The sequence below is a fragment of the Pempheris klunzingeri genome, chromosome 14 (genome assembly GCF_042242105.1).
Source record: "Pempheris klunzingeri isolate RE-2024b chromosome 14, fPemKlu1.hap1, whole genome shotgun sequence".
Taxonomy (NCBI): domain Eukaryota; kingdom Metazoa; phylum Chordata; class Actinopteri; order Acropomatiformes; family Pempheridae; genus Pempheris; species Pempheris klunzingeri.
This window is the reverse complement of record NC_092025.1, coordinates 8,284,493-8,305,072: the sequence shown is the minus strand read 5'-3', so window position 1 is coordinate 8,305,072 and position 20,580 is coordinate 8,284,493. Positions and strand designations below refer to the sequence as shown.

General features: G+C 39.9%; 1 protein-coding gene across 1 annotated transcript in view; it reads left to right on the top strand.

Moving 5' to 3' along the window:
• The window catches only part of LOC139213348 (seizure protein 6 homolog), a 63,227-nt gene that overhangs the window by 22,240 nt on the left and 20,407 nt on the right, over positions 1-20,580 (top strand). The window contains exons 2-4 of the mRNA XM_070844025.1: positions 4,120-4,881; positions 6,093-6,214; positions 17,464-17,656. Coding sequence (XP_070700126.1) covers positions 4,120-4,881; positions 6,093-6,214; positions 17,464-17,656 — 1,077 coding nt within the window. The remainder of the gene's footprint in view (positions 1-4,119; positions 4,882-6,092; positions 6,215-17,463; positions 17,657-20,580) is intronic.

Here is a 20,580-nt window from a genome sequence, read left to right as displayed (position 1 = left end):
ATCCACCTATAAGCAGTGAAATAAATTATTTGTTATTGTTTTCTACCTATATTGTTTTTTCAAATCTATTATTTATTTCTGATGTGGATGCACCAGGGTTGGCCAATCACATTATATTGATGCAGCCCCTGGCAAAAAAGACAACATGTTTTATACATGATTTTCAAAATTCGCTATTAGCCTTCACATGCTCTTCAAATCTACATTTTGAAATCTAATTTGATGGGCGTGCTCTGCATGCTTTTTTTTTTACAATAATGAGTGTTATACATCTGTCAGGATTTTCTTTTTCACATAAATTACAGAAATGATTAGTGACCACTGGCCGCCATAGAAAGGAAATTCATCCTATTTGCGCACATATTTGCAACCAACAAAGAACATGACAAATTACATTTAGAATTCATTTTTTCTCTCCTCTGAAACACCTAATTAAGGCTCAGTGATGAGCGCAGTATGGTAGCAGGACTAGCTCCTCTGTAATCACCACAGTGAGGTCTCCAACCTGTACACATTGATCCCGTATTGATCTGTGTATGAGAAAGTCTGGTTTAACCCAGTTCTCCATTCTCACTTTCCACTTTCACTCGATATTCTGACTGAAGGGCAGCAACTGGATGGTCAAACGCTGACCAGCACAGATACAGACAGACAGGGAGACAGACAAAAAATAAGAGGCAGGGTTCAGGTACCAATTTGACTCCACAATAACAATAATATTGGCAAAGGGAAAATTCTTGATGTTTACCATAATGTGTGTCTTTGAGATTCCTCTATACTTTTCAATTATGAGGATGGGGGCAGCCTTATACAATTCAGTCATTCATGAAGACCTCCTGTTACACTCTCACTTGTCAAATATGCTTAGTTTGCTTTTATGCTGCAGCTTTTGCAGCTTGTGTTGTGACAGAATAAGGCTACAAGAAAATGTTTCTCCTCCATCTTAGAACATCAAAAGGTGAATTGCTTCTGTCGCCAAGAAAGATAAATGTGGTGTTGTCGTGTCAACCAGTAAAATGTAAAACCATGTGTCAGTTCTTTCAGCATGGGAGAGGCTTTGTAACAAAACTGTTTACTCTTCCTCTTGAATAGCCTGATCAAACTTTTATTAGCTGGATGCTGGTAAAACTACCTTGCATCAGCAGAATGTTACAATGGCCTTAGTTTCAAAGTTTTATGAGCAAGGCAGAGCTTCTGCCATGTGACAGTTTCACATTTATTGCAACACCATTTAAACCGTACCATATTTTAAAACTAAATGTATGCTTCTTGTTTTGGAATCCTTATAGAATCAATAAAGACAGAGTCAGTTTTCCAGGGTCAACATTTGTCTCCTGGCAAGCAGATTCAAGCAACTGTGTCAGAAAGGAAGGAAAGCAAGTGTTGCCTGTAATCAATAGAGACCAAAGTGAGCCAGTCAGCTAAAGAATGTACAAGGTTTATAATTTAATCAGATGCTAAGAACTGGACAAATGGGGATTAGACAAGTATAGACAATAGACTGGCTGTGAAACTATCAAGTCAAGTCAAGTCTATCAAGTCAGTTCAGGCAGAGGGATTTGAAGGCAAACTTGCCTTAAAAATAATTAGAGAATACATTAGTATGCTTTTTCACCCATGCCACACAACTGTGGGCGTTGTGTGGACGTCATTTGTAAGATAAATCTATTTTGATGTCCAGCTGAGGTGCATTCATCCCCCCTGGCGCTCACCACAAGGATATCTCACTCATTTGTTGCCTGTGTCAACAACATCCACTCATTTATGAGCATGAAAAGTCTGCTGGCTTTTTTTGATTCATTAAGACAAACTGTCACCCTGACAGCAAGCTAATTAAGGTGTCAAAGCAGACAGCATTGTTTCATGTAGACATGTGTGCATAGACACATAAGAGGATTATATGAACTCCCGCTTTCCCTCAATATTTATCTTAGGTTCTTATTAATAGCATAAGAAAAAGCCCAAATATTGTTTCGTGTTTTTCTATATCTGCAAATTGGCTGGAAGCAGTTGCATTGAGTAAAGATGTAGAGTGAAATGTAGAGTGAAATGTTGGAAAGTACAGAAAATTAGATGGAAAAAAGAGACGTTTGCATTAAAGTCAAAAAGAAAGCAAGAATTCACAGTCAGCCATGATTTTTTTTGTTCGCTCACCTCACCATCCTAAAAGGATGGTGATTGCTATAGATGTTTTATTTTTATGTCCAGCAGTTCCCAAAGAAATGCACTGTATTTCTACCTCTACCTTAACAACACAGAAAGAAACCCTGCCAACACATACCTTAGAACAGCAAATCTGCACTAGAATATCAAAACCTAAAGAAAACTCTCTCCACATAACGATTCCTAAATGAGGCAAAAAGCCTTTTTTGTCATCTGAGTGTGTCTAACTAGCAGCCAGCTGGAAAGCATTTGATCATTTCGTGATAACTGTCCTGTCAAAGCCACTGAGGACACACAAAGACGTTCATCTCTGCTAATGTTTACACTGTTTGGAGGATTTGAGGTGGTGGGAGCTATCCATTCATCAGATCTCCCCAAACAACTGATGTGGGGAAAACGTAGCAGATAATGGTGTAAATATGGCGCTTTTGGACCCACAGTGCAATCGTTTGGCAGCAAAAAGAGAGAAAAAAAAAAAGATTTACGCTGCATTAACTGACTGGTTGGTGTGTCCTTCTGGATGCTGCTGTTTAAACTGGCATAAAGGTTAGTGGATGTATTTTTAAATTGGGCTGCAGTGTTCCTTTAAATGTGGTTAGTCACTTTCTATAGGCGAGGAAGGCTGTAGCTGGAACCATGATTTTATTTGCCTGAAGCAAATTTTTCACCATCATTTCAGGACAAATGTGCTCCCATTACTGTAAATGATTTTACACAGTGATAAAGACTGGCAAGACAGGTGCTGTAATCGTGCTCGTCTTTCACTAATAATCAGGTTTGTGTTGCTTCCTTCCCACCTGTGGTATTATGATATTATTTTTTGTTTAACCAATAATTAATTGCATGCATCTGTCTGTTGTTACTATAATCTAACCTTGTTTGACTGTTTCATTAAAACTGGAGCTCAGTCTCTCCTTTTTAAATTGATTAGCATTATTAGAGTCACTGCAGAGAAGATGTTTTGTTTTGGCATGTATAACTTGCATTCATTTACCAATGTATTTACATGATGTTGATTGTTACGGGACATAATAATTAGTAAAAGTGCAGGCAAAAGGAAAGATAAGTAATTGATGGATGGATGGATGATTTACTCATTTGGTTGAGTTTACTCTTTTTGCAGTTTGCATCCCCAGGCTTACTGGCCTCTCACTGCTTGAGTGCATTTCCTGTGGAACTTTAACAATGCCTTTGTCGTTTTTAAGTGGTGCATGTATCTGTAAGAATACAAGCATACAGAAGAATGCCTTCGAAAAATATGTGTTTTAAAGCCTTTTTGTCCTGCAAGTAACCAGACTTTTTCGCAGCGCTGTGTTTCTCTGCTCTGAGATCTCACTGCCTGCAGGGTGTGATTGTGGAATTTGTCTTTGATAATAAACTGGCTTTCTGCAAGCTCCTACTCTCCGCTGTCAGTATTCATCGGACACAGGAGCCATAAAAGAATGTCCTTTATGTTAGTCCAATAAAATGTATAGTACAACATGTCTAGTACTGAAAGAAACGATCTGATTTTAACACTGAAGAAAGAAAACTTATGGCGCCATAAAAACACATCATGCGTACTGTACGTTACTTGTAGTGACCTACATATGTCAACCACTTAGACTGCTATTATTAAAGCTTCTATATTGGATACTATGAGGGATTATACTTGATACCACCTCCCCCAAAGCGTGTACACGTGTACACACACATACACACTTGCACGTGTCTGTACATGCATAATGAACTGATTAAATAGCAACAAAATATGTGTGGAAGAATTATACAAGAGGACAGCCTCTCACCTCATTAGGCATCATTTTGGTAGATTATAGGCTGGCAGACTTGATGGTTCTATAATGAAACTGTCAAAAAGATGTACTGCTGTTGCATAATGTATGTTGTTTTTCTTTTTTTGCCTGTAATATTTTGCTTAACACAACCATATTTTCTCATTTTTTCTTTTACTCTTAGGTCCGAAGGAGAGCAGTGGCATCAGTAAGAGGACACTGGACCTTGACAGGGACTCATCAACACTTGACACAGAGAGTGAAGTCCAGGCAGTTACCACGGTCTCACCAATGAACATCCCCAACCACCAGCCTGTCCTCAAGGGCCTGCTGCTTCATGAGCACCTACTTACAAGGAACTTCCAGGGGGACCAACACTATTTTAGGCGGGATGGATCTGTGGCTGCATATTCCACCATGCCGGGCTCCGTGTCTGCCTCAGATGCAGGAGACCCAGTCACTCAGCTGGTGCCACATGAGGATGCCCCAGCCTTCTCAGACATTGCCACTACTGCCACTGCGGCTGCCACCTCCCCACTGACCACATTTTCTCCCACAACACCAAGGCCGCCAATGTCTCTCCCTCAAAAGAAGTCCACTAGGGAGAAGACCTGGGGGGAAGACAAGGTAGAGCCAACAATGGACTCCCTCACCACTCAAGTGTCACCAAATAACAGAGGTTCAATCAGTGACAACAACCCAGCGGCTTCCTTATCCTTGCAGAGAGGTCAGCCTCAAACCTGGAGTGCTTTTCCTGTAGAGGCAACCATTGCACCCTCCTCAATGAGGACGGAGAAAGGGGAACCTAGGGAAACAGCACTGAAAAACAAAACCACCCCCAATCATCCACTCCCTGACCTATCTTCAGCATCCAGAGAAGAAGGTACCACCACGATGTCCACAACTATTATCACAACTACCACCATCACCACCATGCAAACAGAAGGTAGACATGTTTGTGTTTTCTCTGACTTTTATAGATGAGAAGAGCATTCAAATGACTTTGTGAAATTAATAACTGCAGCATGAAAATAACCTTTTCTCTCATGGAAAGTCAAAGTTGAAGAGCACCTCTCCCATAACATTATACTTATACATAGTTAATGTATTTGTTACAGTAGATGCAGTCAGCACATGCCCAATTTAGTAAGCAGGAGTCCTGGCACAGATGCTGTCCTGTTGTGGATGGAGTTAGGAAAAGAAACTATTTTAGCCACCTAAAAAAAGGCCCACCATCACTTCTCTCTCTCTCTTTCTCTCTGCTCAAGTTAAAGCCTCCAGACACCATTAACAAAAACATTTTGCCTTGCAGAACACAACACTGTGCTACTGCTGCCTCAATCAGTCAACTAACACGTGACTTTTGATCCACAGTAACAATTTAGAACACCGAAGATGCAAAATAACACTTGCAAACTAACCGTCTGAGACAGCGGTAGATTAGAAACTGCTGTTTTCTGCTAGGTAAAGTTACTATTTTTGTGAATGGTGTCTGTTGGCTTTGAAGTGAGTGAAGAGAAATAGATAACAGCTTCAGGTCCCCATCGAAAAGGGGTGTTTGACAGCAAAGTAAAGCGGTGAAAATATTCTAAATGTAGTATACACAGAGACTGATGTGAATTTTTTCTTAGGTAGGACATTTTTTAGGGGGTAAGTGTTGGTGCTTCCATCGCAGGCAGCTGTAAATTGCTTAGCATCTGTGCCAGGACTCCTGCCTGCCTCTCCGAACTGGGAGCATGCTGACTGCAATCTACTGTACGTAATACACTGACTATGAATAAGTACCTTATACAACACCACTTCAAAAAAAAAATTCGAACAATCCCTTTAACACATCCATCCCAAAGAGCAAGAAAATTAATCATCAGGTCATCAACATCACTGCTGTTCATTTCGCATGCTGGACACCGCTTTTCTTCCCTCCACCAGGGATAACGGAGTTGCTCATGTGTCAAAAACAATCTGATTTTCCCTGATGTGCCCTGCCTGTCCTTTCCACTGGCCACAGAGGGCTGAAGGCCCAGATGAGCAGTGTCGGAGAGGAAATCTGCAGAGATAGTTAGAGGGTTACAGGGCCATGGAGACACAGGTGGGCTGTCAGAAAGATCAGTGGTCCGGGAAAAAGGGAATCACTTGTCTTTTCTCTGTCTCCCACAGAGCCATGCGGTCTGAATTTCACTGACCCTGAGGGTAATGTCGAAATCCTGCAGCAACTTGACTCTGGAGTGGAGTGTAACTATTTGGTTACTGTCTACCTGGGATATGGCATTGAGGTTCAGGTCAGTGCTTAAAGGCTCACTATGATGTCTCTTCAATTATTAAACTACAATATGCAATTTCTGCTGAGGTGGTTATGTTGAAAACTGCATTTTTTGAACCCATTTTAATAGATTTCTGGGCACTTGAGGGCAGAGGAAACAAGCTGCAAATATTGACATTTTATCACTTTTTAAGCAGATACAGAGCAGCATTAGCATTTGGAGTTGTATTTCTAGCCACTCAACCAATATATGTCCAATATTTATTACTATAAAGCATTGGCACATTTTGGTTTAGTCTCAGCTTGTGCAGGATGATGGAGACAGACAGGCAGCAAATGACTAAGCAGGTAGTACAGAGTTTTTCACTGAAAATTGCTGCCTGCATCTGGAAATGACGTGGATGGTAGCCATGAGACTGAACTAAAACAGTAATGTTGCAGGCTATAAAAGTACAAACAATCAGCTGAAAGGCACTATAACACTTAATAGAGCTGAGAGGAACTGCAGAGTCATGTGAAAATTGTCTGTGGGTTTCCAATTCACACACAAATTGTAATGTGATCCATTGTTAATGCAAATACACTCATTTAAGGCATTGTAACATGAACTGTGCTGTTTGAAGCATTACAAAACACTGAAAGGAAATTATTGTTGCAGAAAAGAGTTTCATTCAACTAGTGAAGAGCACTGACATATTTTGGTTTAGTCTTGGCTGTTACAGCATTTGCTGGTCTTGTGTGGGTTGATGGAGATAGACAGGCAGCAAATTGCTGGAGTGAGTGGGTGGATGGGGGCACAAGTGATGGGGTCTGTCTAAGGTTGAATGTTTGCTTGGCAAGTCTTTTCACAAAAGGTTATAAAAATTAACTGTCAGTGTGTGTGTTCCCTGGCATTTGCAATTTCTCAAACGCCTCATTTACCACTGGAGACTTTAAAATGTGTGAGCTTTGTCTTGCTGCCTCTGGAGGGCTAAGATAAGTCTTGACAGAGTATATGTTTGAGAGTGTGTTTTTCTCAGAAAGCTTCTGCTGGGTAACTTAAGTACATCTTGAACCACTTATAAGTGCAGGTACACCTGCACATGTGCATGCGCAAAAATACATGCGTTTCAGTTAATTTGATATATCAGCTCTCAGTTTTTACTGCTCATCTAGTGTCTTTGGAGACTGAAAATTGCAAGGCTATAAAGGGTAAACATATAGACATTCTATCCTATCAGGCATGATAAAGAGGAGGAAACCATGTGTTTCAGCACCACCATGTGAACAGATGGAGCCACAGTCTTCCTTCCTCCTACAGCTAAAAACTGATAGTGATCGGATAGCAAACTATACAGACAATTGCTTGGCACAGCTGAAGAGAATGAGGAGCCATGGTGTCTGTTCCTAGCGAACACAAACTAACTGAAGAAATTGAAGTCAAGTGTGTGTCATACCTTCTCATCAGCAGTGTTTGAAGCTTTTCTGCCTGGAGGCTATCCAGGTCTCGAGGTTTTAAAGGAATAAAGGCGATCAAAAAGTAGAGATGTGGAATATCAGTGCACACAGAAAACATACCTTATATTTTGCATGTTTTGACACATGGAGGATTTTTATGTCTTAACAGTTTACCTCCTCTCTCCCCTGTGTTTAGTTTTATAAGCAAGCAAGAAGTGATTGACACACATTCGGCCATTTCATGGGATTTACGTACTTGTGAGGTCTTCTCACACATTGGTTCACACTCAAGCACACCATCGGTGTATGCAAAAAATATACAGATAAACCAGGGATTCAAATCTGAAAGTTGCAGCAAAGCAGCCACAATTATAACACCTTTCTGAGATTTAGAGCTAACAGTAGCCAATAAGCTGCTGCACTTCTCTTTGCTGCAAGCATTCTGACTAATATCCTCTTTCCTGTATCCACACACACTGTGGTGTGTTGGTCAACAGCAACATTTATAATCCTTTTTTGGCACTTTGCCTCGGTTCACAGTAGAGAATAACAGCAAACATGAATAGAAAATAAGATTGACATTCAACCATTGTCCCCAGCAGGATTTAGACCAGGGACATTATGGTTGCCTCCCTGCCTCCACCCTTTTTTATTTTTGCTATATTGATTATTGCACCAGCAAGAAAAACAGGCAGGTAAACACATTAAGACTATGATATACAGTACCAGCCAGCTCACATTTAGAGAGAATGGATTATTGCACTGTATATGAAATGGTACACAACAACAGAAAGCAATCTTGATATGCATCTGTCAAACTGTAATATTTCTGCACATATGGTATCCTATTCCAGAAACTTCCATGGGACAGTTGGTAATGAACATTTCCAATGGCTAATTTCTTTGAATCAGAAAACATGCCAAACAGTTAAGTTAGACAGCATAGATAAATGCTCTGTCTTTTCACTGTGAGAGACCTATTTTTCATCATGTAATTTTGAAGATACTAATTCTTTAAACCATTGTATCTAATTAGATAAGAGAGATGAAATATGATGTAGCAGCTACAGTAAATTGATTGCTTCCATTTTTCTGTTGAGCTTATTTGTCATCGTCACACAATGATCTCTGGCGGGTTCAAATAGGAATCACCTCCCCCTACCATTTCTGTGGTCGGATAATGGACAGTTTGTTTATTTGTGGCTATAGATTTTTTTTTTTCCGGTGTTACACAATAGAAATATAAGTCTTAGAAGTCACTTTGATCAGGTGGATTTTGGTACCATTTACTGTGCCGAACATTAACATGGGGAAAATGCTTACGCTCCACAAAGCTGAAGCATCTGCTCCTTCAGAGCAGAGGAGCTGTAGGAGGGGCATAATGGTTGAAGTGCATGTTCTTGTTTTGGCAGCCAGCCTCCATTATGGAAGAGAGTCATCATTATAGCGGACAGACTTGCAGTTTACAAGGGCAAAAGAGGGAAATTAGGTGAAAGAAAAAATCTGAAGGACAGATGTGGTGACTGTATATTACATATTTATATTGTTTGGGTGACTCAGTAAAACATAATATAAAGGTATGTATGGATACAGTGTCCACCAATCAGAGACCCGTCTGATTTCCACCAGAAATTGGTGTGGAATAAATAAGCAAGATCGGACCTCTCTGTGTTTAGTCAATACTCCTTTCAGCAATCTGGCAGCTTGCAGGAGAGGGAGGATAAAAAATGTATAAGGAGAATTTACTGCCCTCAACCTGACTGTTCAACCCCTCTGCCACAGCTAACAGCATATAATGCATTGCTCCATCTGGTGATTCTGGCTGCATTACAATTTATTTGCAGAATAATTGCACAAATATTAGGAGGCTGATGCAACACCAACTTTCAGCACAGACATAAACAAATAGTATGATAAATGCATTTTAAAAAAGGTGTGGCACTTTAGTTTACACTGCACCTCCATATCTAATAGTTAGATTTGTGAAATATAAACGTTTGAACATATAGACATTTCAATAGGTAGAGCACAAACTATCTGTCATGAGTGTCATGTCTGACATTCCTAGCTATTAGTGTATTAGGTTTGGCAATGATGGATAACTTTAAAGCCAGAGTGGGTTACTGTAATATGATGTAAGCCTCTTTTTCAGGGTTCACTTCAGTTTTCATGTCCTTGAGGCAGATTTAAATGAAAAATATGAGGAATTAATCTTATCAGCCATTTAAGTTTGTCTTTGTGCGGTAAATTACTATTAATATAGACGGACATATTCAATTTATATACTTAGAATCTTTATTTCATGATCATTCGATCATTTCAGAGATATAGATCTTATACTGTACGTGGCTCTACTAAGTTTGCCTCTTTCTCAACACACACACACACGTGGAAATGATTTTTCCCATTGAATTGGTGATATCTTAAGCACATCTTATTTCTGTCCTCTCTATCTGTCTCCTCCTCCGCAGTCACTTCTGCAATAAGGTTTTAGTAGAGGACAGATGGAGGTTTTCCAGAACTGGGCTGTTGCATTAAAGTGCTTAAAATCTGTTTCTGAGCTTTTTTTATTTGATCAAATAAATCCGTCGGGTTAGCTAGCTATCAGCTTTCCCCAGGCCATCTGTCCCACTCTGATTTCTCCGTCTCCTCCGCTCACTAATCTACCTGCATGGGTCTCAAGGAGTTACCATCTGAGGCTTGGCACAGGTTGTCCCAGCTCTGTTTCATGGTGGCCACATCTCTGCACTCTTACTAAAAGAGAATATGTCGTGTGGGGAGTAGTGAGACTGGTTCATACATTTCAGGGGTTGGGAGCCCAGATTTAGCCAATTTCTCCCACTGCCACAAAGACTGATTGGAGGAGTGTTTCCATTTTCTGGCAGGTTTAAAGCAGCATCATTCAAGGAGATGATGAGGGAGGATTTTGAGGTCACAACTGTATATCTCATGTTTTTCTGCTCTCCATCCCCCTCCCAGCTCTTCTATCCCTTTGTCCTTTTTTCCTATTTCCATCCTGCTCTCATTTATTGGCTTTTCTATTTGTCCAGCACATCTGCCCTGTCTTCATCAGTTTAAGTTCTTGTTGTGAACTACGGGATAAATTAACGGAGCAGAATTAATTAACACAACTCCAGCTTGACTTGCTTTGATTGCCTTTTCTCATTAATACCTTTTATTCCGTTGATTATATTGGTTAAAACAGTGGCAGTCAAAAGTTAACGAAGGATTTCAATAATAAGAAAGCACGTTATTCTAACACAGATTGCAGATTACAAAATTAGATCCTTTGCACTTAAAGCCAAGCAATTATGGCAAGTTTTGAATGTAAAATTGTCCATCAAGTGAAAGAGAGCACAAAACTTTTTCTTTGTTTCGTTAATTAAAGCTTATAAATATCAAACAAAGGCCTTGAGTCTCAGTGGGGAACATTACAGCTTCCAAGTTTTTCATCCTCAAATGAGTGAATATTGTTTCAGACGATTCCAAATGAAGCAAAATAAAGCTCGAGAACCAAACATCTAATGAGCTCGAGGCTGCATGTACTAATGAGTTAGAGTGGGGGATAAAGCACTGTAGAGGTGGATCATCATTGAAATGCCCCTTTAAGAATTGAGATGTTACAGAGCATGCCAAATGTTTATAGCTAACCCCCGCCTAGAGGGTTAACGATTGGTATTTGATGCTGCCTCGGCGACCACGCTCCTCTGACTCCAATCAATAGTCATGTTAATAAGCAGCACCAATACTTGACACATAGCCTCCTCTCAGTGCTGGGTGAATTGCTGTATTGATCCCTGCACTCTCATTTTAATTCCAGTGTTTCTTACAAAAGAAGCAAAGCGTACATGGCATTGACCCTGGCCAAGTGTGGCTGATGAGGGACGGAATTAAATTTGTTTTGTTGGTGTTCAGTGACCGCTAGTGTTCTCATCAGATGAAAGAGCCACAACAAGGTGTTATGAAATTACCACCAAGAGCAACTTTCAACACTTTTATAAGAGCAATAGTTCCCTTTTAAAATACAATTATGGTTGTAATCCTTCCTTCTCACCTCGGACATACAGAAAGGTGTGTTTTAACAAGGTAATGCAAATGTTGTAGCCATTCTGTGGCTCAGGTCTCCAGCAGCACAAATGACACAACACGTAGCAGATATGTCGCAGAGAAACAGAGAAATGAAGGCCAAGGCTTGCTGCCTTTAATCAACTTGAGATGAGGCAGAAGGAAGCCGTCATCATGTTGTGCCTTGGGGGAGTAAGGCAGGACATAAAGAAGACCAGTTTGATCTTGATGAGCTTTTTAGGGTGTCAGGGCTTTGCTGAGATGAGTTTTCATGGAGCCCAGTCATCCCAAGAGGAACGCTTTCAGGTGACACTAATTGCTCCTCCACCCAGCTAGCTGTCATAAAGGGAGAAGACTCTGTCTGGCAGAAGGCTATGTTCTCTCCAACTCTTTCAGTGTCATGATGAAGATGGGAGGCTAAGGATGCGTTTCTAGAAAATATGAAGAGTAATCAGCAATGCATGAATATAGATATATGCAAAAATGCACGCTGCAGCAAGTAAACGGAGATGTCAGGGCCCAAGAGGCACCCCGGAAAGTGAGTCTGATTTACCAGAAAAGCAAGAATTTTGTTTCATGAATATGTTTCAAATACTATGGGTCTTAATGTCTGCTTTACTGTGCTGTATGCTTCTGGAAGGAACAAAAAAAATCTATACATAATATTTGAGAACATGGCCACTGTGTGGTGGAGGCATTTGGTGATCCTGAGAGCATAAAATGATCCATCGTAAGTGTGACCTAAGTGGCAATGAGCAAGTTAGAGTATTGTACTCAGCCTCTGGCTCTGACTCATTCTCATTATCATTGAGCTTTTGCTGATTGGTAAGGATCCATTGTTTTAGACAGCATGGCAAACAGGAAATGGCCTTGGCTGTTTTCTATAGAGGTGAATGTTCAATTAAGATAACGGTTTTCATATAATGAGCAGTGGAGGAACCGTGTTTTTCATATGAAATTATCAGGAGATACACAAAAACACCAACTGGATGTGGTGCACCAAGATTATTCAAATGCGAGCCTCGGATACGGGGTGATGTGGTAGGTACACTGCCAGTGTGCTCCACTGCAAAAGCCAGTGTGTTTTATTATAGTAATGATGACACTGCAGCTGGTGAGTCCAATGGCTGCTGATTTATTGCCCCCAGCCGCAGGGTCATTTAATTTCCATGTATAGTGGGATCATTTTGATTACATACTGCTCATTTCTGCATCAGCAATGGCTCCTGTGAGTCAGTATAAATGTTCATCACAGAACACCACCAGATGTTTTCAACAGTAAATTATCAGTGAGAGGCAGCCTCTGCGGACAGTTAACTCATACTGTGTACTCACGGATAAATTAATAAATGGGTGAATAAATATTACATGCCATGTGTAAAAGGTCTAATTTGCTTGACAGATTGTTTATTTCAAAGCACCAGGAGAAATATTTTCTTGGCCAAATTGCAATTTTAATTTCTTCTTGTTTTAAGTAGACAGTAACTCCCTAATTGCCTGATATAGATTATTTAGTTTATCTCTTATGTGGGACTGACTGACAGATAAAAGCAGTGACTCCATGGCCAGATTACTGGCCGTGGCAGGATGCTTTCTGTCTGGATGTGATAAGATGGATCTTTACCTTTGCTTACTGTTCACTCTCATAGTTTAACACTGCAATTCATTTCAATTCAATTCAATTCAATTCAATTTATTTTGTATAGCCCAATATCACAACAGAGTTGTCTCACAGTGTTTACAAAGTTCACTGAAATAAGAAGTGTAAGCGAACGAACAATCTAATAAAGAGTCCAGCAGTCGATGAGGCCAATGGATCGGTCCGATGGATCAGTCCGAGGCATCACCTGCCCTTTATGACCGTCCTTCTTCGGGAAATGCAGCACTATGGATCTGCAAAGGTCATGGTAAACACAGCAAGATCAAGGTGTTCAATCCTGTAAATATTGTTATCCTTTAAACCTTTATTTTAGAGATTTTCCTCCATCTTTTGTACTCCGAGAGCAGCTCTAGGCCTGTCAATTGTATTGCGGCCCTTCAGGATGGTCTGTTCATTATAGTGGTTTGATTGAAAAGACAGTGGCTAGAGGAAAGAGATGACCCTGTCTCCTCTAGTCGTCTCATTATGATTGGACTCAGGAAATATTTTATTGGAATAGGAAAGGGGGCAAAGAAACACTTAAAGTCAAAAAGGACCTACCCAAAGGACAGTCTCATATTTCTTGTACTGTTTAGAGCTTTTCTTTCATAAGCTAAACAGAAACTCTGCTCTATCGATACAATTCTCAAAGTGGAACTGCAAGCACAATGTTTAGATGGCATCCTCTGATAATGTTGTGGTTGGTGCAGAAGTGTGCTTGGTCAGCCAAATCCCCAGTCCCACAAATGTGTCTGCTGAAGCAGAGATTCCAGCTAGGAGTTACAATAAGCCTGCTCTCATTACAGTCCAGAGGAACATACATGTGTGTTCGTATGTGCATGCACACACACACCACACACACACACACACAGAGACACACACACAGAGACACACACGTAAGAAAGACAGTGAGAAAGAAGTCCCTCTGGGATTTTGGCTGCAACACTGGTGAAGATAAGGTAGTCTGATGTCTCCTGACATGGCCAATGATTCATAATTGAGGCAGGACAGCTGTTGCTGGCTGCACTGACAGGCCCCAGGGTGGATGACAGATGATAGGACCCTCTGGGGCCAAACTATCTATCAGTCCAAATGTTCACTGTCCACTATCTGTTCACCTGTGCTTCATGAGCCTCCCTGGTATATGTAAACCCCACAATCTGTTTGACCTCACTGAATATGATATAAGAGTGCGTACCCTACAGCAGACACACACAATACCATAAACACCTTTGCATTGGGATGTTTATTCAATAAACAATAAGTACCACTATTGTATCACTGATGTGATTTGTGGGGGTGTTGGATTGGATTTGATATCAAGTGTTCATAACTTTGTCATCTTGTCAATTCTATTCTGCAAAAAAATGCATTCAGGTGAACATTAGAATATAAAATAATAATCAAAGCAGAAATTGTGAAAAATGTCTATCACCAAGAGGAATAGTGTAACCTTAGGAAAACTGTCTGATCTCAATTTGTGAAATGTAAAATATGAATAATGAAGTATTTGTAGAGCACTTTTCTTGATGAAGTTACAAAGTGCTCTCCAATGAAAAGAGCAAAGAAAAAGACCAAAGTGCTTTACAGTGGTAATTTTGAATACAATGAAATGATTAAAATGGAAATAAACAGATAAATGATATCAAAATGATATGGCCAATTCAGTGGTGTCAAATACAACTAGAAGAAACATGCTATATATTTACATAGAATCACACACACAACATAAAATTGCATGTCAACATAGCATGCATAGCAATGTACAAGGAAAAATGTCATTCACTCTTTTTGTCTTCATGTTGGAACTAACCAACTGGGCATATGTGTATAAATCATTTTTTGAGCATGCCATGAATGCATTTTGATGAATGAAAACAGTAAAGAGATTCAACCAGTTGATACTTGCAATGTTTTATCCATTAGTTTACATTCAAGTCCACATTTAAGGAAAGATAACTTGTCTGATAGGTGTGGTAGGATATGCTTTTTTTCTTTTTTTTTGCGCTGTAGTATTACAAAACACTTATCACAGAGCACATTTTGATGAATTTACTTGTACTGAAAATACAAGCAAGTTAATAAAAATGCTTACTCATACCAAAAAAAGCCAGTCTTGCATAATGGTGGAGGTAAATGATGTGGTATAAGAAATATACCACAGGATAATAATGGAGAGATGAAAGAAATTCTAGGCTATGGTCTTTTTTACTTTACCTGAATACTCAATAAATACAACCTGACTTGGAAAAAAAACATCTCCTATTTCTTCGATACATGCTTATGAATTTTAAATTGAAGAAGAATTTCCGTGCTGCACTGTGGAGGGAATTTATGAAGTTACAAGACGAGCAAGTATAGTCGAAGTAACCTGATTTGCAAAACATCCAAGCCCTCCATATTAACTCAGAGACAAAAAGTGCAAAAAGAAAAGAAAAAAAAGAGCTGTGCCTAAGGCTTTGTCATTGCCGTTGCCCTTGAGAAACAGGGATTCTAAAATCATGTGACATTCCTTTATTTCTCATTGTGGCAGAGTTGTTTAAGGCTCCTGCACCACACCAACTAAACTGCCTGAGCTACAAATGATCTAGAAGCACAGATTTTGCATTTTAAACATACAGAGGTGAATTTGTAACACAGACACACATACAACATAGTTATATCTCAGTCATATCTGTTTTGAAGTCCTGTTTGCTCTCGCTGTTTTCTCAGTTTGACGGAAAACCTGCACAGTTGAGTTTAATTCAGGTTGTGATAAAAATCAAATCAATCAAAGTGGCTGACCTTATGGATCATTCAGGAAGAAGTCACCTCTAAGCTCACTCTCAGAGTGTCCATTAGCCTCTCTATGCTCATTGTCAGCTCCCCTTCGACTGAGTGACAGTTAGTCAGCCCGACAAAATTCATTTTCCTGCCACTGTTGATGTGCAATGTGCTCATCCTGCCCACTGTCTCAGCTTTTCCAGACTGCTGCACTAACACTCCTGCACACATATTACCTCAGGGACATCAGCCTATGGAGGGCAAGCCTTTTTTCTACCTCATGGGATACCTGAGACCTGAGCCCACTATCTATGACAGCATAAGCTTTAAGAGCATGTTATGAATTTCACTGAGCTTAAAATAGATGGTTGAATTAGCTTTGATGGTGCACTTGCCTTTCAAGGCTCCGTTTTGGATCTAGTTGCAAGTTGGTTTAAAATAATCAGATTCATTCATCTCTAAGCAGCGCTGCAGTATAAGCAGAGGCCAATGCATTAAATACACAACTATTCATTTAGCAAACATCTAATCTGGTTAATCTTATATTTTAGCTATTTTAATATGACATTTTGAGTTTTTGTTATTAACATCTTACTTGGGATTTGTGAAAGTCTCTTTTTTGTCACGCTGAGTGCAATAAAAAAAAATCTCTAAACAAATGATTTTGATCCAATGATTTGGGCTCAATAAGATTCAATCCTTTATTATCTTTAATAAAAGTCTGTGAAAGCCCATTAAGACTGGCATGCAAATGCCAGTGAAGGTGAAACCTTTTTATTTTTATCACACGGAATGATAATCATGACCTGCTGCTGGATTACCTCTTTTATAGTTCTGTGGGGAATAAATCAGATGTTGCTCCAAAATGTGTCAGCACTCCATTATCCAGACAGTTTAACTACATGCAATCCTCCCGAGGTTCCCCCACCAGATTTAGCTGCAGATGCTGTTCAGACCTGTTGAAGACATAAAGCACTGCTGTCAGAGTGACTTACAGGCACAAGGAGAACACAGAAAGAGGATGAGTCAATCATGCAGCCAACCATGAGTGGGATGACCCACACAGATTCAACAATTAGTCAAAATCAGCAATCCGGGAGCACGTTGACAAAGAAATTACCAAACCAAACATAGCCCTGTGATAGGAGACTAATGAGCAAAGTAACACAGTAGGTGACCCATTTTTTCAGAGTCATTACACTAAACTTGGCTTTAAGTGTAAACACAACAGTGGTGATGCTGAGTAAAGATCCCACCTGGTGTGAACTGAGACCTCCTAAGTCAATAGTTAGTCGCAACATTTGTGTGGAGTGCAGCAGTAAATGTCTTCGTGTGATCATATGACGCGGCCTCTTTTTTTTTAGGTGCTAAATGTGACTGTGCTGGAGGGAGAGCAGGTGACCGTGGAGGATACAGGTGGCCGAGAACCCTTCATCCTTGCCAATGAGTCAGTCTTGATGAGGGGCCTTGTACTACGCAGCTGGAGCAACCAGATCTCCATCCGCTTTCGCAGCGACCAACAGCACAACTCCGGGTTCCTCTTGCTGCATTATCAAGGTGAGCCATTGTTGTCACATTATTCGTTCCTTGCATCGGTCCAACAACTGCTCAGCTATTTGTTGTTAGCACTAATTGAATTTGGTGTTGCCAGCCAAAAGAACAAAAGGCAGCATCATTTGGGTTGTGAGACAGGCTTTATTTACAGAAATGTAAGGAGCTCTTTTGCTTCACTTCTTATGCTGCAGCTGTCACCCAACAAGATAGGAAGGAAAAAACTGTCACTGCAGCAATATACTATTATGCTCACCTCACAAAAGTAGTAACAAGGTGGATTTTAGGTAAAATACCAGTGTTCCAAAACATTGACTGTTGAGCTTACTGTAAGTAACAGTTACAAAGAAACACATATCATATGTCCCATGATGTGTGAAGTCTGTGGACTATATTTTCCCCCTGGTATTAACATATTGAATAGCTTTGTCAGTGCTCATTCCACCAGCCTTTGAAATACAGAGTTATACGGAATGCATTATTAAATGTGGTCAAATGATAGCTTCAAGAGTATGTGACAGCAGCAAAATCTGTCAGCAGAGATAGTTATTGTATGTTGTCGGTAAATATGATGGCCCATAAATTCCTCCCTCTCTCTGGCTTGTTCTGTGCATGACATTGATTTTCCATGTCCGCAACAATGTCTGTTTATCTTAGCAATCACACAAAGTGGCCGCCAATTACATGCCCCATCGATTTGAGTTGATGGTGGAAGCTGGTGGACAAAACATTCATTCCACCACATTATTGTAGCACTTTCATCAGCTCGAAAATGAAAGCGATCGTCAAAACAGTGCCGCTGTTGAGCGTGTGACTATTTGCGTGTGGTCAGGCTGAATGATGACAGCGAGGGGTCAACACAGATCATCCAGGGTGATGCATAGATGGGGACAGATGCGACAAATAATTTGAATATATTACACCGCCAGGGGGTGTACTTTTCTTATTCACATGTCGTTCCATGTTTACTGATGAATGCAGATGGACATTATGCACTATTTCTTTGACTCTTTTGTATTATTAGCAAGAGATCTATTAATATACCCGTGCATTCGCATTCAGTGTTAGATAAACCCAATGGTCACACTGCAATATGCACCTGATGCAGGTCTGCAGGCAAACTCGGTGGGGACACTGTATGGGGTGCTGATAAGCATCATACTAGTAATTGAAACTGCTGGCTGCAGCTGATTTTGTGACTGCCATTTGCTCACATTTGCTTTCGTAAGGAACATGAATACTCGAGTGTTTCTCTGTGTTCCATGCAAACATCATATCCTGAAAAAGATCAAAACCTGGATAAGACTCAGGATATTGCGCCTCTGTGTGTGCAAGTGTGTCCTCCACACCAGTAATGCACTTGTTAATCTGTTAAAGAAAATATTTAATGATAAAGGCTGCAAAGAACTACATAATTGCGACTATTTCAGCCATTTATGATCAATATAGCGTTGGTATTGGCTATGAGGCCAAATGCTGGCAAAAATGACGACTACTCCTTTAAATATTATGTCGAACATATCTGTATCGCTGTACTAAATTGTAGAATTTAAAAAAAATGTTGGATGATAAAATATGGTCAGGACATCCATAAGCCAAAGTTTGATTTTGACAAAAAAGAAACAAACAAAACACATCAGGGAGTTAGGTCTGGTGTTAGGACTGATAATAGGGACAATAATGGTTAAAACTACCCACAGTAGCATTCAGTTATTTGGCTATAAAACCGGTTCACATAGGCATCTTGCTGTATTGTAATTGTTGCCAGCAATAGTGGCATATAACATAATGTGTGGAGTCATTTGTCCACCAAACGAACTATTGGGTGTAGTAGTTGATGGGACAAATTTAGCTACACTAATGAGAAATAATGCAAAGAGCAGATTTCTAGAAGACTAGACATATTGGAGACACAGAAGATATTTCAATTTGTGTTCCTCTCCTTGGTAAGCAGAGTATCACCTTGTCCTTTATAATGGGCTGTGAGAAATGGGATTGGACAAGCGTGGAGAAGGAGACAGGAACTGTGGAGAGATGGATCTCAGCTCAGGGTAATTAATATCTGCTACAGCGTTGGCTCTGCCTCCGATGGCAGACGGATGGATGCCTCTATAACATCTGAGCCTGACACTTGAACATGATTATAGGTGTGTTTTACTGTGTATGTGTATATAGTGTGAGTGCGTCCTTATCCTTCTCTCAAGTATACAATCACGCCCAGATACAGTGCAGTGAAATGCACGCAAATAAACTATGCGAAAACAAATCACAAATTAATGGATCTCGATATTAAACGACCATCATTATTGTTTGCTGGTGAAATAAAACAGCTTTTTCCCCAGAGCTGTCTCCCTACTGAACTCTGCCCCCCACTGACCCCCCTGCCCAGACACATCACCATACTGTCCTCTGTAAATATAGTATTTAAATCTAGGTAATATGTATATCACCTCAATCTGTATACACCTGTATTATATGTACATTCCACTCTTAGTCTAATCTGTATATTATATTTATATTTATACCGTAGTTACTAGCACACATGTTCATAGCACTACTCTGTATATAGCACCTGTAATTCTGTAATTCTGTGTATTCTGTACATACCTTATATATATTTCTGCACTTTTTCTACAAATTGCACTTCTGGTTAGATGCCAAACTGCATTTCATTGCCTTGTACTGTACAGGTGTAATGACAATAAAGTTGAATCTAATCTAATCTAATCTAATCTAAAACATTCATCAATGTATAGCCACAAAAACATGTTCACTATTAACTTGCAGTGTATATGAGAATGTACATACTCACCACTTTTATAATAAGAACCGGCTGCAATTTTAACACCTAAAACTTAGTGTGCTACAATGCATGCAAGCATATTGAAAGGACACCCTGAAGTGTTAGCACCCACTTGAGCAAAGTAAAC